Source organism: Vidua macroura, chromosome 6 (assembly GCF_024509145.1).
Source record: "Vidua macroura isolate BioBank_ID:100142 chromosome 6, ASM2450914v1, whole genome shotgun sequence".
In the NCBI taxonomy this organism is placed as follows: domain Eukaryota; kingdom Metazoa; phylum Chordata; class Aves; order Passeriformes; family Viduidae; genus Vidua; species Vidua macroura.
Genome location: NC_071576.1, coordinates 8664821 through 8692756, shown reverse-complemented (window position 1 = coordinate 8692756; position 27936 = coordinate 8664821). Strand labels below are relative to the sequence as shown.

At 38.3% G+C, this 27936-nt stretch overlaps 1 protein-coding gene across 1 annotated transcript; it reads left to right on the top strand.

The window, feature by feature from the left end:
• The first annotated feature begins 20 nt into the window (after positions 1 to 20).
• Positions 21 to 27728, top strand: ADSS1 (adenylosuccinate synthase 1). Its single transcript, XM_053981147.1, has 13 exons — positions 21 to 206; positions 12781 to 12883; positions 14293 to 14355; positions 15097 to 15147; positions 15491 to 15557; positions 15950 to 16057; positions 16418 to 16499; positions 17398 to 17524; positions 18440 to 18594; positions 19765 to 19889; positions 21619 to 21716; positions 22848 to 22997; positions 24423 to 27728. The coding sequence occupies exons 1-13, from the start codon at positions 21 to 23 to the stop codon at positions 24473 to 24475; spliced, it is 1368 nt and encodes a 455-aa protein (XP_053837122.1). The 3' UTR covers positions 24476 to 27728.
• Positions 27729 to 27936: the final 208 nt, after the last annotated feature.

Below are 27936 nucleotides of genomic sequence, written 5' to 3'. Positions count from 1 at the left end.
CACCCTCCCACCCACCCAGCATGTCGGGCACCCGGGCGTCCAACGACCGCAGCGGCCACCCTGCCGCCGGCGGGCTGAAGCGGGCGCGCAGCGAGCCGGGCGGTAACAAAGTGACGGTGGTGCTGGGGGCGCAGTGGGGGGACGAAGGCAAGGGCAAGGTGGTCGACCTGCTGGCCACCGAGTCGGATATTGTGTGCCGGTGCCAGGTGGGTGCCGGGCCGACTCTTTCAGCCACTCCCTCGGCGCTTCCCCACCCTGCGTTCCCTTCGGCTCCCGCTTTCCCCCAGCTCCTCTCGGCCCGGCGCTCTCCTCCCCGTGCGGGTCCCCTCTGTTCTCTGCTGCTCCGCCTTTCCTCCCTCCAGCGCTCTTTCCTTCCAGCTGCCGCTCCTCGCTCCTGCTGCTCTTCTCCATCCCCGCTCCCTGTCCCCAGTCCCCGTCCCTCTCCCGCAGCCAGCGGCGGGACGGGAACGTGCCCGGGCGGGCAGCCGTGTGCCGCACACACCCCCCGGCCCGCCCCGCCTGCGCCTCCAAATGCCACTCGGAAAGAAACAAGCCCTGAGCTATAAATATAAATAGCTGACCCCTCACGATAAGCGACACTGAATCCCGAGGTGCCGGCGGGCGGGGGCCCGGGGCCGCCTGCCCGGGCAGGAGCTGCCCCGGGAAGCCGAGCCCCGCGGCCCGGGGTGCGGGCAGGGCTTGCGGGGATGTTCCCCTGCCTGTGCTGGGTGTCTCCGGGCTGCTGCTGCTCCGCGGAAAAGCGCTATGAGCCGGCCTGAAGGCCGGCCGTAATAAACCTCAGGAGCATGACAAAGTTTCACTGCAGGGGCTGTTTTGGATGGGCGGACTGTGTTCCCTGCCAAGCGCCTGGAAGTTTATTCTAAAAAAATATATATTTAAAATTGAGCATGAGTAAAATAGCGGGGGGGAAACCCAATTTATGTAAAAAGAAGGATTTAGAATTGCATGAAAACAGGAAACATCTTGCATGGCTTTGTTTATAGGTATTTTTGAGTTGAATAGATTGTAAGGATTCTGAAAACAATGTATTTGCATAATATAAACGAAATTAGACATATAGGTGATTCCAACTAGAATAATAGAATTGGTTGAGCAGGACCTTAAAGATCATCCAGTTCCAATCCCCCTGCCATGGGCTGGGACATCCTCCACTGGACCAGGTTGTTTAAAAACCCTGTCCAGCCTAGCCTTGAGCCCCTCCAGAGATGGGGCATCAATAGTGGTAATAACTTCTAAAGAACTTTTTTCAAACATTAGTTATGAACATATTAGACCAATACAGCTAATATTCTGTCTGTTGTCCCTTTAAACTATGTGAGCACATTAAAAAGTAGTCAGTTTAGTCCAGCTTAGCTAGTATGTACCATGAAATTTATCCCCTTTAAAATGCATGATAGCTACTAAAAAGCTACAGACATCCTTGAATCCAAGGTAATAAATCCAAGGACGTTTTTCTAATTAAGTATATTATGTAAATAAATGTTATCATGCAGGTTAAATATTTAGAAGGTGGAGGAAGTATTTTCATTTGGGACATTGAACTCCCAAGATCTTGAATCACCTTGGGGAGAAGTTTCCCTGCAAAAGGTAGCTAATGAATATGTGTTACCAGGACCATACCTTTTCTTTCATATTTATTTCCCCCTTGCCTCCCCCAGTAATGTGTTACTAGGAATTTAAACTCAGGTCTTGGGATTGCTTTGAGGAAAAAAAAAATTAAAAGTTTTAGCTGAGGATGAGCATTTCATAAAGGCCCCTGTCAAACAGTAAGTTCTCATGGGGTTACTGTTACTACTGCAAGGAGTCATGTTGGTTCTTTTTCAGGTTCAATTTTGTGGGGTGCCCTGAAGGGGAACAGGACAGGTCTGCTGTCCATCCAGCGAGCTACTTTGCAAGTGTGGCCCCCAGGAGCAGCCTCAGGATGCCCTGTGAAGGATACAGGAGTGTGTGTGTGTGTGTGAGCATGCCACAAGGGTTTGTGTGTTAGCAAAAAGATGATGGCTTAGATGGTTTAAGGTGCTGCTGGGCACGTTGGATTGTCTTCCTGCAGCCTGATGAGACCAGAAGAGATGGAAGGCAGGTGGAGCTAGAAAAGCACTGGGTTCTTTTCAAAAGAGAGTTCCCCAATACATGGTGTGTGAGGCTACAATAGCTACACTGGTGAGACTACACTGGTTAGAAGGAGATGTCTTGAGGATTAAGGCCAACTATAAAGTATTTGAAAAAGAAAATATGAGTCATTATTTACTTTTGAGTGGCAAATATTATGTAACTTTAAAGAGGACTGTATTTTTTTAATACTTCAATGGGTGTTTTGTGCATTTGGTAATTTTAACTGTGCCGTTTTAATAATTTAATATTTCATATTTTCAAAGTCAATCATGCAAGTAGATAATGGTGTATGATTTTTGCCTCTGTTAGAAATCTGTTAACGTTTAGTAAAGGTATGCACCTATTTAAGGAAGTGAACAGTACTGATGAGTTCTCTCAGTGTGATAATGGCAGGTCATTAACTTACAGGTGTAATCAGTTTGAGGGGAACTTCATTAATGCTGTGTAGTGCCATGAAAAAGCTCAGTGTTTGGACCAGAACCTTGCTGCTTCGCATTGCTCCTGGAAACTAAGAAAAACTTTCAGTGCCTTAGCACTTGTGTATTAGAAGCAATTTCTTAAACAAGAAATACTGCATGACTGACTTATTAGAGATTTTAGAGAAAATGTCAGAAAAATTTGCACCAGACTTTTTTGTTAGAATATGGTAATTGACAACATTATTTATTACCTGATGCCGTGTCCACTCAATTTTCCAAGACATAGATGGAAAGGATGTTGAACAGCTTGTTTAGTCCTCAGTGAAGTAGAGAAAGCTTGAAAACTAATATCTCAAAAATGGATTTTCAGGTCTTCTGAAATCATGTCCCAGCTAGAGTAATTCTTCATCCTAGTAGGATACTCTTTGAGCTAACCTTTTTAAAAAGGTGCAACTGCCCTCCTTTCTCTGTAAGGATGTAATTCTGTGTAGGGATTTTCAAATTTGAGTTTGAATGGGGTTTTTAAAAACAGTAATTCCCTAATGTTTCCATGAAAGGAAATAACTTTCATTAAATGTTTCTCAAGTATTTTAATGTGTTGGGTGCATAAAAATAATCTCTGACATCAGTTGCTGCAGAGGAAATGAAATTCTGTTTTCTAGGATACTAGAAAAAAAGGCAAGCAGGTGAATGGCAATAGAAGTCCATCACAGGCACCAGGGAAGCTTTAAAGTATATTAAAAGAAAATTCTGCATTAAAACCCCAGCCTCTGTAATTTTCCTGAGCATTCAGAATTTCACATGAAATGATGACTTAATTTGTTGACCAGTGCTTAGATTATACAGTCCGAGTTCAAAATTAGTTACACACCATTCAGTGACACTGAAATATGTGACATAATTTAAATATGAAATATTAGTTCACCAGAAGCAATTGATTTCACCTTTATACTTACAGCATTCTTTGTGAAAGAGGATGTTTCAAAAAGGGGATCTCTGAATGCTCTTATGGATGATGCTGTACAAAACTTCATAGGCTGCTTTCGTTAAAATACCAGATACACAGGCACACAAACCCATATAAAGAAGCAGGAGAGGTATTTCTAAATAAACTAATAACAGCAGGCTGTTAAGGAACTGAGTAGGTTTAATGGAGAACATCAAGAACATTTTTTTCCTGTAAACTGCTCTTTCAGCAAGCAAAGAATTTCAGAAGAAAAACACTAGAGGCTAATATTTCTTTCTTATTGTGGCTTCCTGGGGCATGGAGCTGTCACATGATGCCATGCAATACTTTTAATCCCTGATATATTTTTAGGAAAGGGTAAAACCAAAGATTTCAATGGTAAATATTTCATTTTGATGTTTCTTTAATAAACAGGTTTTGCATATTTGTTTAAAGCTTTTAACTAAGAGAATTAAGATGGGAGTTCACTTTTTATGTTGCCTCTTGGATACATCTAACATAGGAAGAGATCTTTGGTGTTGTTCAAAACATGATTTCAGATTGTGGTTTTATCTGTGGTAGCTCTCATTCCAGATGTACATTTCACACATCACCCCATACCTTGTTTTATGTCTACCTTCAAAGCTAGAGCTGGTGGCTGGTGTTAACTACCAGGGTTTTAATTAGCTGATTTCTCAGATCAGTTTTGGAGTATGATCAAACAGTCACCTGTCCCAAGTGCCAAGGGGCCAAGGTGGTGTGCTTCCAAGAGGGCCTGCTTGGACTAGAGCTGTTCCTAAAAAGTCACACATCATAAGTTCTCAGTTAACTGAGGCCAGCTGGTTGTCATGCAGTTCTAGCTGTTTCCTTAAGGTGAGACTATGTAAGGTACACTGTAATAATAACTTTTCACTAAAAATGGCCCATAAACAATTTGATAAAAAATTCAAAGGAAAGGAAAGATTTTCCAAAAGCCTAACATGAAAGACAGGAACGCTATTGCTACTAAGTATGTAGAAGCCCTGTGATAATCACCTCTACCTGTTACGGGTCACATCATGGTTACTGAATAGATGGTAAACGAGCTGCAACACAAAGGCATGCCTTTCTTCCCTTCACACCAACACCAGTGGCAGTGATTCAGCAGCAGGGAATAGGCCAAGGCAGTTTTTAAGAAATTTTTCAAGCTGTCATTTGGCACTGCTGTTCCAGCGTGCCCATGACAATGTTGGACGTGTCAGTCCTGTGACAATTCTGCCTTCTGGAAATCTGGAAACAATCTGCTGATGTTATCTGCATCCCCTTAAGAAGTGACTTGTAAGAAGCAACACCAAATAGTAAGAATGTGATTGCATTAAGAGCTGTTATTAGATTTCTTAAGCTTCTCATGATAAAGTTTCTGTTCTGCATGAAATATGCAGTCACTTCTTAAAATATTTCTTCTATCAAGTCTATGATTTCAGGTTAAGAATTGCTTTATTTTCAAAGATCATCTGATCTTTTGAGGCACATGGACAAAAATTACAGTTCATGTTAATAGTGAAGAAAAGCTGAGGAGGTTGAAAAGGGTACCAGAAAAAATGGCTGTTAAGGTCTTTTTTGGTTGAGTAGTTCAGAGTTACTTGGACTGAGAGGTTTAACCAGGTCATAGACCAAGGGTGTGGAGTGGCATGTTTTCTCTATGTAGTGGTTGTTAACAAGTTTGAGAAGGTTTTACTAGAAAGAAAAGCTTGGCAATGTTTTGGGTTTGAGGAAGCATTGCAACATTAGGGAACAATTTAAGCAAGGGTGAAGGGATGTGCCCAATGCTTCCATACAAGTAACTGTTGTATATTGTAGGTTTCCCTATTTCCTTGTGTTAGTGTTTTAATGAATACAATGTAAATGTCATCTGTTTTAGTAACAGTGCTTTGAGGAATGCAAATGAAAATACTGTGGGCAAGCAATTGAATAATAAAACCCAAGCGTGGCAGAAATGCCAGACCAGTAGTTTCTCTGGGCGCTTTAGGTACGAGATGGGGAGGTTTCCTTTGTTCCCCTGTTGCTGCTGACAGGGCAGGGGAAGCAGCCACACGTTGTTGTGACTTGTCCCTATTGATCATGGGCTACTGGAACTGTTTGCAACAGGGATTAAATTATGGCAGTTTTATGTGAGGATTATGTGGAGTTACAGGAGCTTGTTTGCTGCTGTTTTTGTCTGTGTGTGTCATGTGTTGCTCTCCTTTCAATGAGATTTAACTGTAATATTTAGTGTAATTTTTCCTTACAGGATAAAGTAGCATGGAAAGGCTTTAATCTCCTAATGATTTAGTGCTTGATGATCTTCAGTGAAGAGATTGATGACCTTGAAGTCACGAGTGTACAGTGACTGCAGGACTGTTGTTTTTGATTTCTGAAATGTTTGGGAAGGTTGATAATCCCATTTGCATGTACACTCATACAGGTTTCTAAGTCATTTTTTGCAAGATTCCCTGCAAAAACACAAGTAAGTTTTATTTCACTATTCAAAACAGGAGAAGATTTAAGTGTTGTTTCTTTAGCTACAATGAAGTAGTCTACCCTTAAAACTTAAAAAATTTTTGTAGCAAAAAATTTGCTAGAATTCTGTTGCTTCTAGGGTACTATATCCAATTTTATTTTTCATTATGCTTATACATACTTACATGCCACACTATATCATTTTAAGCTTTAGAACAACATGGTGACACTGCTATTTTAAACTAGCCTTTCCTTTGGGCATCAGCAAGATCATCTCAGGACCACCAGGATTATAAATACTGTATGAGAAGGTCAGGTTTAAAGTTTCCAAATCTCCATAAGAAAGCAAGCTTACTTTTCAATCCCCTTTATAAAGCCTGATGAATTTATTATCCTCTACAAGCATCAAAAGAAAACAGCTGAAAATTAAACTGAAATTATATCTGTTCTATTTCATTCCTGTTCTTAACTTGTTTACAGATATAAGAAAAGTTATGTTCATATCCTTGGATCATATTACTTCCCACAGGGACGTGACTGTGCTTCTTCAGCAGAGAGAATTAAAGACAAGCAGACTTATCTAGGTTTTTTCATGTTTGATTTTATTTATTTTAGCATTCTGCTGGCATAAGAATATTTTTCCACTGTAGCATTTTCTACTAATACACCTTGAATATATATTCTTTGCATCTGTTGCTGCAGTAAATATGTATTTTGTTATAGTGGTCTGTTGTGGCATGTTTTTATGTGACTTGACAAAACAATGAATTCAGTTTGAGATAAAATCACCAGTGTTTGAGTGTCTAGTTTGCCTACACTGATTGTTGTTTGAAACCTCAGTTGAATTAGAGTTGGCTTTTCCAGTTGCATTTTTCAGATGCTTAGGAAGACCAAGGTATCTGTATAAGTTAGGGTCATTTTTTGCAGTAAAGAAATAATACTACATTTTTGGTGCAGTATATGATATAAGGTTCAGGGGTTTTATTTGTGCTACAAATCATTTTATGTTTCTTTAAAGGGTCAAAAATCTTGGCTCAGTTCTTCTCAGGAGTGTTTGTGTTTATAATCATACTAATTATCTCATGAGGTTTTAGAAGGTCTCCCCATGGGAATTTGGGAGTTTTTGGAAAGATCACTGTTTTAGTTGGGACAGTGGGATCCTATAGATTTTTCTCTTTCTTTGAGACAGTAAAGGGGCACACTTGAACAGGCAGGAGTCAGAGCAGTTCTGTGCAGAGTTGTTTGTACTTGAAGTCATTACTGCAACACAGTCTTGGGAAAGAAGAGCCAAACAAATTAGATTTGGCTGAGGGTGGTTGGGGTCTGGAGATAAACTTGCAACTCAGACCAGTTGTTTGTCACCACCACAGCTTTAAAAATCATCATTCCCTCAGTTCCTGTGGTCTTAAGGATACTTCTGAATATTCCCAGCCCACCTCTTTCCTATGGGCTGAGTTAGAAAATTTTAAAAAAAGTTATGGTCCACCTCTTGAAATCCGAGTGGGAGTGAGTTGGATGTTACTTGGCAACAGTTAAACTGAAAAAAAAAATAGGAAAAAGAACTTCCAGTAAGGGACTCTAACAAGCACCTATGGCAACAGCCTTTCAGCTGGAATGTGCAGCACTTCCAGTCATTGGCAGGAGTGTTCATATACAGGTGATTCAGTGACATTGTGTTGAAGGGTCTACAGATACAAAGCAGTTAGTGTATTGCACTTGTCTGACTGGATTTTTAATACCAGTGATGCTCAAACCTCATTTGCAGTGGTGTAAGTAACAAGAAATCCCATGAAAGTCAATGGATCTATATTATTATAAAGTTCATGTCAGAGCCAGTCATGCTGGTAGCACTTATTAGCTACATTTATTCAAATTAGTTCCAGGCAGTTGCTGATGTAAGTTAGAAATAGCCATTGTTAATTAAATTGTAAAGAGAATGAACAGTTTATGTAACAATGTTCCTTCTTGTTTATTCACATAAAAAAATGCTATAATAAACTGAACAAAATTACTCAACTCAGGTAAAAAACCAGAAGTATTTTGTAGCCTGCTTGATAATCTGATGGGAGGTATTTGGCCTGCAGATACAGTTGAATTTCAGAAAATGTTTTGCTCCATTGATGGATGGAATTTGTATTAATGGGACACTTATCTTGAAGCGAGAGAGACAGGACTCACAGCATTTGTTTTCAGATGAAGGCTTCCCGTGCTAGTTTGTGGCTGGTATTTCAATTCATAGATTATACATTCATATAATAATGCCAGAGGGGATCATCTTCTAATCTTGTCCCCGTACCAAGGACACAGTATTCTAGTGGCAGTTGCACGACTGCCAAAAGGAGAGGTAATACAATCTTTCTACTCCTACTTGATATTCCCGTTTATACACACGAGGTTTGCCTCAGGCATATCAGCCACTACTGAAACTGTGTTCAGATAGCCCCATGTGCTTCCTAGCACAGATATCTCCTTGAACAACGTTTTTGTTTCTCATTTGTTTATTCAAAACCTAGTTGTGACATTTCATACATTCACTGCATGTAGCAGTGAAGGAGCTCTGTGTGCTGCTGGTGTGTCACTCACACCATGGTGGTGTTGGCTGCAGATCTTCAGTAACCAGTTTCTGTTATTTCCCTATTGTTAACTGGAAGAGGGTGAGACCTCATCACTATGAGACCCATCAAAAATAAACCTGTTTCTTGTTCACACTCTAGTTATAGCTTGAAACAATCATTTTAAGGTTTTTATATGTGATCTGATGATTTTTCATATTAATCTATTTAATCAAATTGTGTTTGGGCATTGTGAGGAGCACTGGGCAATTGAGGGATGTGCCAGCCAGGAGAGCATCTGGTAACACTCCTCCACACTAACTGCCTGGCAAGAGCAGACAGAAGCACCTGTGAGCATAGGCCACATTTCCTTCCTGTTCAAACATGTATCATTAGGCTAATTGGGAGAATAAAGTTCCTGCTGCAGGTACTGAACAGCCTCACTGCTGCTCCCAAAAGAAATTCTCTGTCTTGCGATGTTTTGGCTGCAGAAAATAAAGAGAGGATTTTAAAAACAATACAGGCCAAAACAGCACCTTTTAAGCAGTTTGGGAGGTGGGTTTGTTTCTTCATGGCTTTTGTAAGTTCTACGATGAAGAAATGACTGTCCTCTGGCAACCTGTTCATAATAATTATCAGTTCCCTGGTGCTGTTTATGCCAGCTGCAGTTGTTAACACTGGTAAAATATAGCTTCTCAGTTCAGTGTATTGATACAGCGCTGGTGTTCAAGCACTCTGGAATAGTAATCAATGTACATCAGTACATCAATCCAACACCACAAGTAGATCAGTACATAAGAAGCTTGGAAATTGATTTTTTTTTTTTAAACAAAGTGCTGTAGTGAAAAGAGACTGTACAATGTTGCATGGGATAGTTTAGTTCCTCTAGCTTCTTCTAGTACTGGGACAATATGTAATTTTACACTTGGATTATAAAATTTTAGAAAATATATATTAAAATCTTACAGGAAAAATAATTTTTTATCTGAGTACAATATAATAATTTTTAAAAAATTATTTAAATAAACCCCAGACCCCACTGCACCTGTGGAAGGGACACAGCCTGGAGCAGGGGAAGAGTGTGAGTGTATATGGATGCCACTGGAACAGCTTCCCTCATGAGGCCTCCCTGGGAACAGCATTTCCTACAGCAGAATGGTTTAATGGGGATGCCCAGACTATACAGTAACTTACTTCTAGCATACCATCATTTCACAATACAGATCATGCCAAAATGGCACTGATGATTAATCTATCATAAGTTGTTGCCTTAACATTCCCTTTGTTAGAGACATTTTTTAAGAACTTTAGAAAATACCATCTCTAGGGACCTAGGAAACTGCAAATTGTTGAAGAGAAATAAATTTCAGGTGGGCTCAGTGCTGCATGGCAGAGTCTGGCTATTAAATGGAAGTTCATGATGTTCTTGTGTTTGAAACAAGGGCTGGTCCAAGAGGAAGCATTCTGGGGGTCCAGAGAACACTGTCACTCGGTGTGTTAGTATTCACACCACTTTCATGAAATACCACTTGAGGGAAAGAGGGCAGCTCACACAGTTGCAGTGTACCAGGCAGTCCTCTGCACCTTCAAATGTGTAGTCTTCAAATAAACCCCATATAAGATTTTAGGTTCACTTATATTTTGTTAGGAGAAGAAATGGCTCATACAAGCCATATATTGGCTCTCAGAACTGGAGTAAAATTAGAAAAGGAGTAGATGTCTTTAGTATCTCAGCTGTTAGGCTGCCAGTATGCTGTTAGAATATCTATGTAACTGAACATGAGAAATTACTGAGATGACCAGATAATAAACAGAAAATATCTCATCAGACCACTGTAATGTTTTGCAAGTGTGGTCATGTCTCTTGGGTAATTCAAAGCTCTGCTATCACTTCAATTATATTTATAAAAGTATAGTTAGTTGAAAATGTAAAAATATACCTGGGAAACACTTGTTTAGGAAACACAGAACAGCAGGAGCAGTGCAAAATGCAGTTCCAGAGATGTCAGTACTAGTTTTTTATTGGAGAAATGCTGGTTTAGGTGGTCTGTCACTGAATTTTTAATGTGCATTATCTATCCAGTGGGACTGAAACTGTATCAGAGATCTTGGCCATTAAATATATCTGATGGTGTTTCTGTGCTTCAACATTTTTTTATGTATGCCAACTTTCACAAGCTGCTTGATTAGCATCCCTTTTTAAGCATTTGCTAAAGAAAGAACATTTGTCTGGATGTCAGTTGTTCAGGAAACTTTCCAAAAGCATAAACTGTCTTTCATAAGCATTCTCATACTAGTGTATCCCACCTTCTGAAATTTTAGGGTACAAGAAAATGCCTTTGACTATAATTTAGGAATGCTATTATCTCAGATTGTGAGTCCTCAAGCCTGACTTCATTTTTTTGTATCCATGTTGATTAAGAAAAGCAGAGTATATCTGCAGCATTGTGACAACAAATACTTTTGAAGCAGCCTGGTTCCCCATTTTCTGAGGAAAAGAGGAAATTGTTATTTGTAGGAGAGGTTAAATTGGTATGAAATGATGGAGTTAATTATTTTAAAGTTTCCATCTTGCCATTGTCTATAGGTGAGCAGAAGAGGAAAGCTTGGTGTCCTAGAAGAAGTTACTAGCTTTTTTCTCATTCTGACAATAAAATAAACCAGTGTTTCAACCAGTGCAATCCACCACAGTCAGACCTCTTAAATATCATGTAAAGTACTCTCCTGCCTGATTAATTAACCTTCTAGATAATTTAGTACTTTTAACTAGATCCAGATTCCTACAACTGGTTTATTATATCTAGGAGGCAAGAAAAATAGCCAGGATTCTCTGGACAAGTTATAACTCTGCATTAGCAAGACATTTTGAAATCCTTCCCGTTCCAAGGATGAGCGATCCCACAGTTTTTAAGTCAAATGAAATCTGTATGTACTATTTTTTCTGTTCTAACTTCTCAGCTCTCCCTTAGCAGGTTATCTGTTTAAAATTAATTGTTCAGCTCAAATGTTCCAAAGCATAAAAATTATTTTGATCATGTTTGCAGACATATTTCCTAAGGTTCTCCATCACACTGCTTAAAAAACATTCTCTTTTTGTAACCCATAGTTCTTATTTTTTAATGTTGTGTTTCAGCATTTATCCACATTTTTAAAGGATTTTGAGTTGCCATTTTCCTGTGTTTTACTTACAAACAGGCAAATGAGTAAATGAAGAATAAATTAAACTCTGGATTAAAGTGTGTTCTAGTATTCATTTTCATAAATGACTGTTCTTTCTCAGCATTTTCATGTAACTCTACTCATTCAGCCAACAATCTTTATTTTCTGCAAATTACCAGTAGCAGTCTCAGTTCCCCTTCCAGTAGATGCCCTCTTTCTAGACAGTTTAAATCATCCAGTTCTCGTGTCAAACCCACAAAGACTTGTAATCATTCGGGAAAACTGAAGGCCTGTAGCACCACAGCACGTGAGTAGTCAGGTTTCAATCTTATCAGTAGGAGACAAACCTACATTAAGATACAGCAGGAAAAAACACTAAGCCTGCTGAGAAGACTGGACCTTTAATTCTTAATATTTCAGGCCAAATCAATTCATGACCTTGATTTGCTCACTTCTTCCCAAATTTCTGTGTTGCCACATCATTCTCCTTTAAAAGAGTTTGTGGAAAAGCAGTTTAGTAAGGAAAATACCAGCTCCTATTCTTGGTGCTGGTAGGTAGTTGTGTAAGTCATGAATTGTTGCAGACTCCATAAAGTGGTGGTGGTGGTAACTGCACCAAGAGAAGCAATAGTTGTTTGTGGTTGGGTAGGTGGGAAGAGCTTCCATTCAAAGGGAAATACTGGGCTTAAACTCAAGGAAATGTCCATGTACAGAAGATGCCTAAAAAGGATGGGCTTGTGTAGGCATGTCAGAGACAGGACTCCAAGGGTGGCAGTTAATTCCAGTTTCTTTTCCCAGAAAGCTTCAGTTCTTGCCTAGCTTATGCCACCACTCCTGTATTAATGCCTGCTCTGGCCCAGCCCTGCCTTGATTTCATGGTATCCTTCTGCTTCATAATTCTACAGTCCTGCTGAACTCCTTTAACTCCCTCACTGTCCTGTCTGAGCCCTTTTTACAATGCTACAACATGTTAAGAAACATGTTGTAGTGACCAAAGTGACCAAAGGCATGTATAAATAAAAAGAGATGCTATTGCCAAATCATCTGCTTAGAGTTTGAACCATTATTCTTCACATGCTTCTTTCTCTTGCAGGGTGGGAATAATGCAGGCCATACTGTGGTTGTTGATGGGAAAGAATATGATTTTCACCTATTTCCTAGTGGCATCATTAATCCAAAGGCAATTTCTTTTATTGGTAAGACATTTTATAAATTATTATAAAAAAACATTGTGTAGTGGATAGCTGGAACTGTACTTTGCAGTAACAAGGAAAGAAAAATATGACTCTCAGTCAGATTTGCTTTAGCTGTTTGACTTTTATTTCACTGCTGCTTTAACATGAAGAGTTACTCTACTTTCAGTGTCAGTTTAGTTTCCACTGTTAGAAAACTGAAAGCAAGAACATCTTATCATGTTCCTTTTTATACTTTATGGTAAAATTTGGACCCCACCCTCTACTTGCACTCTCTTTTTATACTTTAAGAAATATATGTGCTATTCTTTAAGTGCACAAGTGCCAGGACTTAGCTAAATAAATAATAAGAATTATCTCTCACAGCTCTTTACTGACTTCCAGAAATAGGCCCCAAAATGCAGGGCTCTACTTAGAAGGCCATCATCCAGTCCCCTTTTTGTTCACATCACCAGCTGTTTAGGGTGATGTCGTATTTTGCTATAAAGATACTTGGTGCAGATGGCATCACAAAAAAATTTGCAGCATTCACTGGACATTAAAGTCATATTTAAATGGAAGGCAAATTTAAGCCTCTTGTCCAAAGTTTTGATTCTTTCTGAGAGAAATGATGTACAGACTGTTCAAGATATGAGTGTAAGTTCTAGTGAGTCATAGAGTTTCAGTTTTGTTCCATTTAATAATTTCCAAATGGATAACTAGAATCTATTAAACATATTTTTTCTCTCAGCTAAATATAGTGTGTTGTCTTGCTTTCCTATTTACTCCCTTGTCAATTAGTAATGACTATAACTTGAGTTATGCTAAATTTAGGCTGAGACAGGCTCTTGCATATATTTCTGACATTCCCAAGAAGGAGGCAGCAGCTGTTTCCAGCCCACTGCATAACTAATCCTCCATGTCTCGCCAGCACTGCTCTTTATCGCTCGTGGGTTCTATTTTGTAGCTCAAAAGCAGGGGGAAGGCATTGTTAATGTATCACAGCACTAGTTTGGAACTGAGTTTAAAAGAAAGACCTCAATATTGAAGGAGATTTAAATATTATATACACAGTCTTGTCATTGTGGTAAGGCCAGGGACTTCTCTGAGCTTTTCCCTGTGAACAATTGAGGTTGAAGTTGCAGGTCAAAGTCCACCATGAACAAAGACAAGAATCCGCTTACCTCAGCTGGCTGTGCAGCAGCCTGGCGTTCACGCCTGAAACAAACCAGCTCTGGCTTTCCTGAGTTTAGCAGCCCAGCAGCTGCTTACCCCAAATCAGGATTTATCAAAAAAATTCTCAAGATCACTTTGTGTGAACTCTAGTTTTACTTCTTAAATAATATTTTAGACAGCAAGTGTTTACAGGCCTTATAAACTAAAAATATATGGTTTATTCCTTGTTTTAAAATAAATCATTTATGTTCCCAAAGGTAATGGAGTGGTTATACATTTACCAGGCCTGTTTGAAGAAGCTGAAAAGAATGAAAAGAAAGGTTTGTATCAAGTAATTTTTAACCTACCTTTATATTGGCAGCCAGGTTGAGGGTTTTTGTAAGCTGTTTTCTGACCATAAGTATTCAGTGCAGTAATAACATTCTGGTTTTTAAATGAGGAAACAGTATCTAAAATGTTGAAATGTGCGGTAGTCTTTAGACATATTTTCAAAAGCAGTCTTTTCATGGGTTTCATGGAGTTTTATGGCATTTGATGCCACATTCAAAAGAAAATAAATGCTAAAGTATGTGCTAAGCTTCCTGTGACCTCAAATAGGGATGATTTAACCCAAAATTTCTGTGCCCAAATATAAACTTAGTTGGTTCTGCTTTGAGCAAACCTTTAGACCTTATGACCTTCCAAGATCCTCTACTTCTTAGATTGTTTCTATATAGATATTCTCTGTTTTCTGAGGCACAAATGGAGTTTAAGTGATGTATAGTGTAGCAAGTTAAACAAGAATATTTATTTAAAGAATTTTGTGTAAGCCACAGCAATCTGGCATTTAAGAGGTATCTTTGTCCATACCAAAATGAGAAAGCTGATAAGTCAAAAATGAGAAGTTTCTTAATAGAAACATTGTTTCTATTTGATATTGTCTTGTGGTTTATCCATTTTGTCTACAGTTATCTTAACAAGAGGCCATATAAACTAGCAAAAAGATAGAAAAAGTGAAAGCCAATGTCAAAGCTCAACCAATCAGCACAGCTGAAATCCTACTTTTCTTCATCTTTTGACAGGCTTGAAAGATTGGGAGAAAAGACTGATTATATCAGATAGAGCACATATAGGTAAGTGAAGAGTGAAGGGGAAAGAACCCTCACAAATTATTGCTTTGCTCATGAGGCTAAATTAAATTATTATTCCACAGAGCAGCTATGTATTTGATCTAACACAGCTTCTTATTATGTTGTGTAATCTGAAGCATGATAATGGAATCTGTGTCCACTGAAGAGTGATGTTTTACATGTTTTCACAATGTTTAGGGAATACTCCCTCTGTTTTCACCTGAGGAGGCCTGTGCACTGTCAATGACAGCAGAGGCACTTTGTCTTGAAATTATGGATGTCTGTGATTTAAAGAATATTTTTCTCCTTTGTTCTCTCACTATATCCATTTGATTTTCCACTGCAGTGTTTGACTTTCACCAGGCAGTAGATGGGCTCCAGGAAGTGCAACGTCAAGCACAAGAAGGCAAAAAGTAAATATTTTCAACACCCTCATTTCATTAATAGTTATGCAAATTTAGAAAATCAGTGTAATTTTGGAAAACAGAAATGCTGTGTGTCTCTGAAGAGCCTTGTTGATGTTAATAATTCTGTGCTTCTGTTCTGTTCCTACTTATGTTAGTGAACAAACTGTCAGCCAGACTCAAGGCCTCATGCTTTACTGAATACCACAAATATTAGCAATACTTATGCAAAGCCTGAAAGGTACAATATATTTATTATTATAGGACTTTAATATCTTTTTATGTCTCAGACATCCTGCCCGGTATGTGGTATACTGAAGAGCTTTGACAAAATTATTTGGCATAAAGTGTATTTTTGCATGTATTTATACATACTGAGGGGGGTGTTTCTTTTTACTTAGTATTGGCACAACAAAAAAGGGGATTGGACCAACATATTCTTCCAAAGCTGCACGAACAGGCCTTCGGATTTGTGACCTCCTCTCTGACTTTGATGAATTTTCTTCAAGGTACAACTATTTTCATTTGTAAATATTGTGTTAAATAGTGATATATTTTGCCTGACAGATTTGCTTTTAAGGAGATGTTTTTAAATATGTGCCTGATTTTTGTATATAAATTGTCTAGAAGGAGAAGAAAACTGGAAAGAATGTGTATGTGTGTGTATTTCCTGTACATCACAGGGTTTTTCATCATTTAAAATGTAATTTTGAACACTGGGAAATGCACTGGTTGAGGTGTCAGAGTCCTGAGTATTTTCTCCTTATAGCTTTCAGTATACACTGTGCATAATAGAAATTGAGTTCTTGCCAAAGGGTCTGTGATTCTGTGACTATGTTCCTCATAGATACAATTTCAATTCTTTACAGATTTAAAAACCTGGCACAACAGTACAAGTCAATGTTTCCCACATTGGAAATTGATACAGAAGGACAATTGAAAAAGCTAAAGGTAAGGATTTATCACTTGAAATATTTATTTTAATTTTAGAAGATAAAAAAATGAAGTGTACTAGACATACCACTTATTGAGCTAATTTAGATGAAAAATGCATATGTTCATTATTATAAAAGCTTCTAACAAACAGTTACTATGCTTTGTAGTAAAATGTTCTCTTGCTGTAGGCATTAATGTAAGCTCTGTGGAGGATTTAATTCTCCTATAATATTTTACTTTTTTAAATGCTGTTTAAAATGTCTGTTGTATCAAAGTAGTCAAGAGAATGCAGGGTGATGACTTCAATTAGACCAGTGTGTCAGTAGGACTTCTTTGCTTACTGAAGAATTGTTTGTGGAAGCATATTTCAAGATCCTGGTATTTTTTTTTTAATTGTCTTTTTACAAATAAATCCAGAAGAGCCATTGGTAAAACAGCTTTCAGGAATATGTAGGAAAAGCGGATGTTAAAAATATCTCTTACCTTTCCCAAGTTTTTTCTTACATTTTTTTAGAGCTGACACCCTGAGAATATTTTTTAATGTTCAAAAGGACTGATGTGTTTTTCTTTTGGTGCTTGGACTAGTTCTAAGTCCCATTCTCAGTGTGGCTAGACTATAGACACACTATCTAAAGACTATAGCAACAAAATTCAGTCGGCATACCACATCTCTGTGAACAGAAATGACGCAGAAAGTATGGCATTCTAATGCCATAAGTCAGCATGTTTTCTTATATGAGTGGTTCAGTAGATTGAAAGGAGTATAAACTAATGGTTGTATCTTTCAGGAAAACACAGTTATTGAGGCTGGAAGCTTAGACTTATCTGTATGTTTTGTCTTTCAAAAGTGAACACAGTGTTCCCTGCTTCCAGCTATTGTCTGGGGAAGCTGACATTTGTACTCAATTTGCAGGGATATGCCGAAAAAATAAGACCCATGGTTCGAGATGGTGTGTATTTTATGTATGAAGCTCTTCATGGCTCCCCAAAGAAGATCCTCGTTGAAGGAGCCAATGCAGCATTACTTGATATTGACTTTGGTAAGTTACATTCTAAATTCAGCTTAACTCCTAAGAGATCAATTTTTATTTTGATTTGTGTTTATATTGACTTTGCAAACAGCAGGAAAATAAAGAAACGAAATAGTCTTTCCTTAATAGGAACAGATCTCCCAGAAGTAAAGATCATTAAAACAGAAATTGTATCATTAACAGGATTAGTGCTTAGGGTTTAAATATTGATTTTTACTGAAGTTTATTCCAGTGCAGCTGAAATTTCACTGCAGATATTCTTGTCTTGATTGCTTTTAAATGTGTATGCACATTGCCAAACAATCCAGGTACTCATTGCAGTGCAATTTAGGTAATTCCTCTGCCATGGGAGGAGGATTAAACTGGTGCAGCAACTTCTAAGTCTTGCCACTACAACTGGTCTCTGCTCTGCTTTCTTAACAAAAGTCTAATTAAATCAATGAAGAAAAAATTAAGGACTGAAGAGATTCTCCAGCCCCGAGTCACTGTGTAGAGATCATAAGTAACCTCTTAAGACTTAGACAATTTGTGGCAAATACTCACAGCCACTTGTGCAGAGCATTGGGAATGCCAGACTGTGACCTTTACACCAGGCTTTCCATGAACGTAATGGAAATAATTTCTGGGATACACAGAACATTGGAAAAAAAGCTTTACACAGCAGAAGCATCATATAATAGATCCTGTGCCTAATGGAGGTAGTATTGAGATGCTTTTGAATTTCTCCCTTGTGTGCAATCCTCAGTGAAAGTTGTAAAGGATGAATGACACAAATAAAAAGAATTTGCCTCCCTCTTTGGCTGCTGTTCCAGTTTAGCTTTAAAGCCAAACATAGAAGCGAAAACCTTCTTTGAACTGATAATAAACAGTCTTTGTTTCTTACCATTGCTGACAGAGGGCTGTGCTGCTGTGTTTTCCTGGCAGGCACGTATCCCTTTGTGACCTCCTCGAACTGCACCGTGGGCGGTGTGTGCACCGGGCTGGGCGTTCCTCCGCAGCACGTGGGGGATGTGTACGGCGTGGTGAAGGCTTACACCACCCGCGTGGGCATCGGCGCCTTCCCCACCGAGCAGATCAATGTAGGTTCAGTGTTACAAAATGGGGTGTTCACAGCTGGCAACAAGTAACAGTCAGTGCAGTGGGGTAAGGGTTATGCTGCTGATAAATAAGCACGGTGATAATAATGCTGAGCAATCACAGCCATGAAGAGAGGAGAATCACATTGTGAACTTAAGGTGTTCATCATGAGAGGAGAGAAATACAAGTGTGATGATGTTACATTGCAGTGACCACACTTCTGTAGTAATGATCAGTGAGAAAACAGATGTCATCATCTTATGTAACATCATTAGGTGTGTTTCAGTGGTGAGAGTTTGTTGTGGACTGGAACTGTCAGTGCATCCCAGAAGTGCTTAAATTACAAGAACAACTTCTGTGCTTAATAGCCTGTGTTCTGTGTGATTTATAGAATAAATGTGGTGTGTATGTCAGCCAGTCATGCACAAATGGGTCAATAAAAAGAAGGGGAGAGATTTTGGTTATTTTAAACTGCCTGCTGTATTTTCATTATCAAGAAACTAGAAAGCTCAGGATATTGATTATGAGCTATGCATGCAGGAATCTCTAGAGCAGTGTTCCAAATCTAATTTAAGGATTTAGTCACTGAAATCCTTTCTCTAATGGCTCAGATGAGTTGATGGTGTCCTTTGGGTTTCTGAATCACGAACATAAAGTTTCTTCCTTCTTTATTTTTACCACAGTATAGCCACTGCCAGTCTGAATGGAACAGCTGGCAGTCTCACACTGTGATAGAAGCAAGGAGCCCTAGGTGTTTTGACCTAGACGTTGTACAAGCACTGGTCTTGTCCCAAGCATTTACAATCTTGTCCCCAAAACCAAAAGATGTCAAAAGACCAGATGAAAAAGTAAATGCAAACAAAATTTTATAATGGATTGAATTGTCAAGAAAATCTTCCTGTTGGATGAAGAAGTGAGAAAAGTCTCTCCTTGGAACACAAAAGTCGTATTAAATGCATGATTTGAAATGCTAGTGATTGCAATACAAAAATCCTGTGCACAAGGGAATTTGTTATCTGCCTTAGTCCTCTCCTAGTAATTTTTTTACCTGAAAAATAGCTTTCAAATTGGAACAACTGTATTTTTCTTGTTATTCATTTGTATTTGTTTGTATTTGTTTTCAAGCCATTTTTCAGTGAAGCACCATCAGCATTCTCTCTGTCTTATTCTAGGAAATTGGAGATCTTTTACAGTCCCGTGGCCATGAATGGGGAGTGACTACAGGCAGAAAGAGACGCTGTGGCTGGTTAGATCTTGTCATTTTGAAATATGCTCATATGATCAACGGATTCACTGCGTAAGCATCACAGATTTTGCGCTACATTTGGAAGTGATAATTTTGTGCTTCGCAGAATAAATATGTAGGTAACATTAATATAAGTCCAGTAAAGTGTCACATTTTAAGCAATACAATAATGCAAAGTGGGCAACTGAAAATTGTCTTAATGCTAATAATAATCTAACTCCTTTGACTTTTTCTTTTTTTTTTTTTTTTCAAATTAAGTGATTTTACAACATGATAGCTGTGATTTTTTTGGTACATGTTTTCACATTGCTTTCATCAGATGGCCAGTGTATATAGGATCAATATATTGGTTTTCTAATGGTTTACTCTAGTATTTTTGATCCAGTGCTTTCATACTGACTTGTGCCATGGTCTAAAACCTGTTGGGTTTGAGGTTTGGTTCACTCTAATGGATCCTACTTGTAGGACCAATTCTGCATCATTTGGACCCACTGCCTTGATAAGTGAAATTAATGGAGTGATACAAGGGTACAGCAACTGGCACAGCTTTCATTCCAGTTTCAACAGGTTCATTTATTTACAAAGATGTCTTGCCAGTGAAATATTGTGTTATAAATTCTCCTTTTAATGGGCTAAGTTTTGTTTTCTTTGAGACCAAGTGGCTTCCTTGGTTGATGCATTCAGGCAAACTTGTCAATATATGCAAACTTGTGACCCTGAGCATTTTAATATATTACAGACTGAGACATAATTTAATACCGTTTATGCTACTAATGTTACAAAGGAACGATGGTCTTGTTCATTAATTTATTAAAAGGTGTTTTTAGCTTTGGGGTTTTTTTAATTTGGATTTATATTTTGCTTTAACTTATGCAGCTCTATTTTATGTGGAAAATTTTAAGAAGGCATTAGGTTTCCTTCCATTTCAGCTCTGTACAATTACTGCACTCCTATCAACAAAACTATATCCTCTCTGATAATTGTGATAGCTAAAAAACATGGGGAGATTTTAAAAAGTTGAAGAACTGGCTCTATGGTGCTTCTTTCTCAAAAAGTCTCTTCACTTAATCCTTTCATCATGTACTTACTGAGCACATATAGCCTGGACTATTATGCACATGTCTGTCTAAATCCTTAGCTGCTCAGATTTTTGCCAGGCAACATCTAGAATATTGTTTTGGAGAATTTTACTGGTTTTAAAATGCAGTTCTATTCAGATCAGTGAATACTACAGTGTCTTCTTGAGGTTCCATTTTTGTCTCCTGATGTGTTCATTCACAAAATTAATCAGGTTCATTAAACTGACAGCACAGCCCAGGGACTGAAAGGCAGGATGGGATCCTTCCTAATGAACTGCACATGTGGTTTTAGTAACCAAACTATGCTTGTTCTGTTACAAGAGTGTAATCAGTCAATAAATCTGTCAGACAGTTGTTGTGAATCAGTAGGAATGACAGAAATAGTCACTGTCAGTGATGTCACGTGTCATACCCATCCAAACCAGGCCCAGCAGTTGCCCCTTTCCACAGTCAGAGTGCATTTTCATGCACTGTGCTGAACCTGTGTGAGCAGCCAAGCATTTGGAAATGTCTGGTATCTCAGAAAAAGTGGTATCTCAGTCAAGTATTCCTCCCAGAGGTGTGAATTCAGTTAACAATCGTTTAATACATTTGTGTATTTCTGCTGGCTGGGCTGCTTGAGCTTGAGGGGGAAAAAATAGAAGGAAACTATTGAAAAGGAGATTCATCATGTGTGTAACTAATTGATGTTTTTTGTGCAGTTTGGCATTAACAAAACTGGATATTCTTGATGTCCTTGATGAAATTAAAATCGGTGTTGCTTACAAATTGGGTGGAAAAAGAATTCCATATTTTCCAGGTAAGTTAAACCTCTATGTTCATTTTTATCTTTCCTGCCTGTTAAGCCAATTTTGCTTTTTAAAATCAGACTTGATTTCTTTTTCACTAGACATTCTATGGCAATTTATGGAGCTGCAGTCTCTGTATAAAGATTGCCATACCATTACATTGGCATTTTCCATTTACCTTGCATCTGTGTACAATGGCAAGAACTACAGAACAAATCAAATCTTGTGTTAGGGCCTCTGTGTTGTGCCATTAGATTTTTTATTGGCAAAATTAGGGATCTGAAAGTCAGCAAGACTTGAGTCAGTGACTGTGTATCATTGGCAATAGCATTTAATGAAGCAAAATTGAAATAAAAGCTGTACGAAAATGAGATGGAAACAAGCAGAATAAAGCTGCTTCTGGATAGCTTTATTAAGCTTTATTAACAGCAACAACACTGTGGTTAATAAAAATATATATTTCCCCCCCAATAATGATTCACTTTTTAGATGTAATGATACATATTTTTTTTACGTTAATGATGTTTTCAAGATATGTGTAACAGTCTCTGCCAAGAAAAGGGGTTTGTTCTGTTGAGCTATGGGGGATTCCAGAGGCACAGGGTGGACTGGCAGCAGCCAGCTTTCCCACCACTCTTGGTGGTTCCTGGCTGTGGACACAATGAGCATTCCAGTGGGGAAAAGCTTGTAGACATCAGAGGTTTTCACAAGACTGATTTAACCTTGTTCTGTAAAGATGAAACTCTCTGAGACAGTAATGCCTTGTCTACTGTTTTATTCTGTGCAAATCTGAACCAAAAAGTGGAAGTACTGTAAACCTCAAAAAATCTAATTTCCTCAAAAACAAAACTGTAATGTTGTTGTTGACTCCATGTTGACAGCATAGAGTACTTTCTACAGTTTTTGGAAGAGGAAACTGTATTCCTAGATCCTCTTGAATCAGATTTATCTTCCTAAATATCAGAATTTAACCTCAATTAAGAATAAAGAAGTAAATGATTGAATAAACCAGTAAAAATACTATTTCCTCATATATCAGATTTTAATTGTTGTCATAAGACTTTATTGGTCAAGAGCCATAGGTCTGTTCTCTTAAGGCAGAACAGCTAAAATCAACTGTGACAAAAATTGTAATTCCACAGCTAACCAGGAGATACTACAGAAGGTAGAAGTAGAGTATGAAACAATGCCTGGGTGGAAAACTGACACAACTGGAGCACGAAAATGGGAGGACCTCCCACCCAAGGCCCAGAATTACATCCGCTGTGTGGAAAACCACGTTGGCGTGCCAGGTACATTTCTTTCTAGATGTCCATATGAGGATGCCACAGCAGACAGACACAGCTCTGTGAAAGTGCTCAATTTGGTACTTGGAAGTGACTTTATTTGGGCAGGAGGGAATGAAAGTACCAGTGGTTGGACTGATGGGGGTAAATGACAGCTTGCCAAGAAGCCATACAGGGTGGTTTACAGCAGGCAGGTCTGCAGTGCTGCAGAGAGCTCCAAGATGCTGCTGGCAAGTATTTAACCAGAGAAAAGATAAACATGTGTTGTTCTTGGCAAACAGCCACCTTCTGTCTGTGAAAACTTAGGGGTCTGTGCACCATACTTTAGTATGTAGTTAGGCTGATGTCCTCATCTCCCCCCTTTCTCTTTGCATCCTGCACTGCATCTCTGTTTGAACTTAGATGTCTTTGTTTTGTTTTTTTTTTTCCATTCTTACTCATACAAGGAATTGTGTTGCATAACAAGTACAAGATTGCTTAGCCCAGTTCTTCCACTTTGGAAAAATGAGAATCTTAACATCGATCTGCAAAGGTCAAGCCAGCCAGTTTTCTTCAAATCTAACTGCTAGAGCTGTAGATGTGCCAAGAGTTAGGTGTGGCATGAATGGTAGAGTCTGCGAGAGAATTTCCACAGTAACAAGCACAGACAGCTGGCATGTGTGCTTTTGTTTTCCATAAAGCACCTCAAAGGTCACATCAGTGCAGTACAGGCTGGTTACAACCACGGCAATTCCTGTATCGGTCACGGATCAGGAAACATCTGATAGCAGAGACTGAAACTCAGAGAATGGCCTGTGTGTGGTCAAGGACACACAAGGGATGTGTAAATACAGCTCCCCTTACCTTTATTCCTCTGGTTTGCTGTGCAAAGTCAGGATGCCTTGCTAGGTTTGATGGCTAAAGGTGACCTATCCACAGTCAATTCTGTAGCAACCATGGACAATAAAACTGCAGTGGAACAGCTACAGTGTGTAATTTGGGGTGGCTGCTCACACTGGATAATGTTTATAGTTAGAGGCTTACATTTAAACATATTACAGTATGTAGGCATCACTATCTCCTGTTCTACATCATGCAGATTTCAGAGTCTGGCACAGCTCTGGCTTCCTCTCTGCAGGGATGTAGCTAAATATCCTGTCACTCAAAACAATTGCACTTAAACCTGCAACAAACATTCCTGACTTTCTATTAGGCCTTCCATCTGCAATGCTTTGTGTTTATGGTATCATTATTTCATGCTTTCAAACTTCAGTATACTGCACTTTTAGTCCAGTAGTGCAGCTGGAGTAGAGGGATTTTTGACAATGAAACTTCCTTCCTAAAATGGGTCAGTCTGTAGTGAAGCATGATGAAAGGTGAAAATTATTCCAGTTCATTGATTATAGTATTTACTCTCAGTAATTGTTCTAACAGATGTGTTTTCCTCCCTAGTTAAATGGGTTGGAGTTGGGAAATCAAGAGAGTCGATGATCCAGCTGTTTTAAACAAATGAAGAACTTCAGTGATGAGAAGCACAACTCGGCGTTCATCTGTTCCTTACTGCTTCCTCTTGAAATGGAAATGCTATTTAAAACAAACAAATTCTTCTAGGAATTAAATAGAAAAAGCCCCATATATTCTGTATTGTAACATTTTATTTAAGTTCTCAGTAAATTCAGTGTAAAATCTCCTTGGTGTCCATCATCAAAAAAGTAAAAAAAAATATTTCTAACAAAATAGGGAAATAATTTTTTTCAATTGATCCATGTTAGTATTTGAAAGTACTTTACACCTATATAGTATTTCTCCTTGCTGAAACCAGTATCAAGGCTTTTGCAGTAATTATTGGGTAACTTTAGAATTGTGAAGCTTGGAATTTTTCCTCAAATGTTAAAATATCTGTGTATCTGGGATGGCACTACTAGAACAGATACCATGCACTGAAATTGGTTGAATTATAAAGATTTTCAGTTTATAAAATACAGCAAAGTTAGATGGGTATTTTTGACTGCACAAAGCAAGACAAACACAATTGTATAATTTTTATATAATATTTTTGATAGCCTACTAAAATGAATGGAGAGCAGCTAAAATGTAAAATGTATTTATCACAAAGCCTATTCTAGTAACTGAGATAACATCTGTAAAGGGGCCAAACTGGAGAAAGCTGACCTGTTTAATAATTCTTTGAACTATTCTGTGTACTAACAGGCTGAAGACTGTCAGGTGTGTGGCCTTCCTTTTATGCAGTAGGAAAAGGAGTGAGTGAAGGTAGAAGGAAAAGAGTCCTGAGGGTACAAAACACATGAGGAGAGTGGAGCTGAGACAGCTGCGTTTTCTCCTTGAACCTGGGACCTTTCTTCCCGCTAGTCCTGTGATTGAAATTTCCCAAGTTCTACTGTGGTACTCTGTTGAGGAACTCGGGACTTGTGGCTCTGTAAGGCACTTGCTTCCACAGCTCATAGGTTTCCAAGAATAAATCAATGCATGACTCAATGATGACTGCTGCAGTATTTACACCACTCACACATTTTGACCTTCCTCAGCAAAATGTAATGCCTATTTATAGAAGGGGATGACACGCGGCAGCCAGGGTTGGGACATGCAGAAGCTGTGGAGAGGTCTCAGAATCTTAAAGAATGTACTTGGACTTCTTTGTGGATCTTCTAATTTGTAATGGTTATGCATCAAGAGCTCTCAAAAAAGGCCTACCTCTTGTAGAAGAAAAAGACCATTCTAGAGGCAGAGTTATTCCCTAACTGCGAAATTCTCCACGTAGATGTTCCTTTTTTTATATATGTTTCAGAGAGCTATAACAATATTTTTGTATCATTCCCACGGGCTGTGGAAATGGCATCCCATCCTCAGTGATGCTATTATGCAGTGTGTAAAACCAACCCTTTTCTGACATGGTAACTTCAAGGGTACAAAACAATGACACTGAGCATTAGAAATGCGGAAAAAAGGAAAACTTGTGAGGAGGATGTTGTGCCATACTCATCCCCTTTGTCTCATGTCACTCAATGTCAAATAGCAGATAATGTTTAAAGCCATTTGTGTCAAGAAACACTTTTAAAAGTACCAGTGCAAAGCACTAAATGCAACTGTTTAGGGATGTTTTGCTGCTAGTAAGGCAGAATTCTTACACCATCCAGCTCTGGTGCAGTCTTGCCATGCCTCAGTCCATTATAGAGTCTGGCTTAATGCACAAGCAAATACCTTTTTTCTCTAAAAAAAACCAACAAAAAAGATCACAAAGCTGTGAATCCTTACTTCTGTTTTAACTCCTTTGTCCATCTTTGACAAATAGTTTAATCTTGCTGCTGCTGGTTTTGCAATCTGTAAAATTAAAATTAGTAATACATAATACCTCTTCAACACTGCCTTTTGGAGTTCCCTGGGTCAAGCCCTGCAGTCCTTGATCTGAATTGAGGAAGAAGCTCTGCCCGTCATAGTTATAGCTGTTCTGGTGAAAGACCAATGAGATTTCTAACCTTATTTAATGTTTGCAAAGCACTTCTGAAAGGTACTTGCTAAGTGCTAATTATCACAAGCATTGTGAAGTGTGCCTCATTCATATGAGGTACTTTAAGCATAAAGATGCTTGGAGATACAGTAATTAAGTTTTGTTTTCACATGGCTTAACCCTGTGACATTTGCCTTCTGAATGATCTAGAGCTGTTCCTTTTCTTGGCCCCATCTTCCCCCGTGCATTTGTGCTGGGAGGTATCCACTATATTTAAACTTTGGTTGATTTATAGGCAAAGTCCACAGTGACTAACGAGCCACTTGGTGTGCTGAATAACTGGATTAAATAACCAACTCTAAACTGAGTATTTGGCATATTGGAGACAATAGCTTTGATAGCGTAATTTTCACAGGATTACTTTCCACCTAATCTTTTTATTTTCCATTTTTCCATTAAGTATCCATTAGATCCACATGGCTTGTCCTTGCTTTCAAGGATTCATCAGAAAACCCAGTGATGTTGTCAGTGAGCATGATGTAACATTATCCCATGACTTAATCTGTTACCATAAAAATAATATCCTGCATTTCATTTCACAGCATAGATATTTTAAATAAAATTTCTACTCCTATTAAACTCTACATGTGCTGTCATTGAGTTAAATGTGAATAAGTTCAGGCTTTTATGAAAAAGCTCTTTAATCTACTGGGAGACACACTGCTTAATAGGAACATTTTAATATAAATTTCCTTTAATTTTGGCTGTTTTCCATGTATGTTATTTTGTATTGTTTGGAATTTCATTTAATAACAATCACTGTGATGAATTTAACTACTTCTTTCTTCCCAGCCAAATTCAATAATAATGGCTAAAACTGGCTGATGCATCATCCTGTTTGATATCTGGATGGAAGAATAAGGGAAAACATTTACTGAAAAGCCGTAATTTGTGGTAAAGATTATAGTTTTTTAAAAGTAGCAGTTATGGATTCACACCTGCACAGTAGTGTTTTTGAGATCTTTTCTGACACCATTACAATATGGCCTTCCTAGTCAGATAAACACTTTCTAACACATTCAGGATAGGATTTTGAAACTTTTGTATTTGGCTCTATATCGTCTTACAGTTCTGGCATAATGCACTTTATAACAGGAAAGAAAATGAAGCATTTCCATAGTAATGTGCAATCTATACTTACACCTTATGCAGATTTTTTTCAAATTATTTTTGATCCACACCTGTTTATTTTGTCCTTGAAGATGTATTAAAATAGATTTGAAGTAACAGTTCTTGGTCTCTATTTCTCTTATTTTTTAACAAAATAAATTTCATTCAAAACCTGGTTTAATATTTCATGAATTTTAGAAAATAAGTAGCAGCATTAGTGAATGAAGGTATGTTTTCTCTCAGTCTACAAATTTTCAGGTTTTGGCCTTTTTTCACTAATTCCACAAACTTTGTCTCCCTTTCCCATTTACAAACTGAGCGGGGATCTAC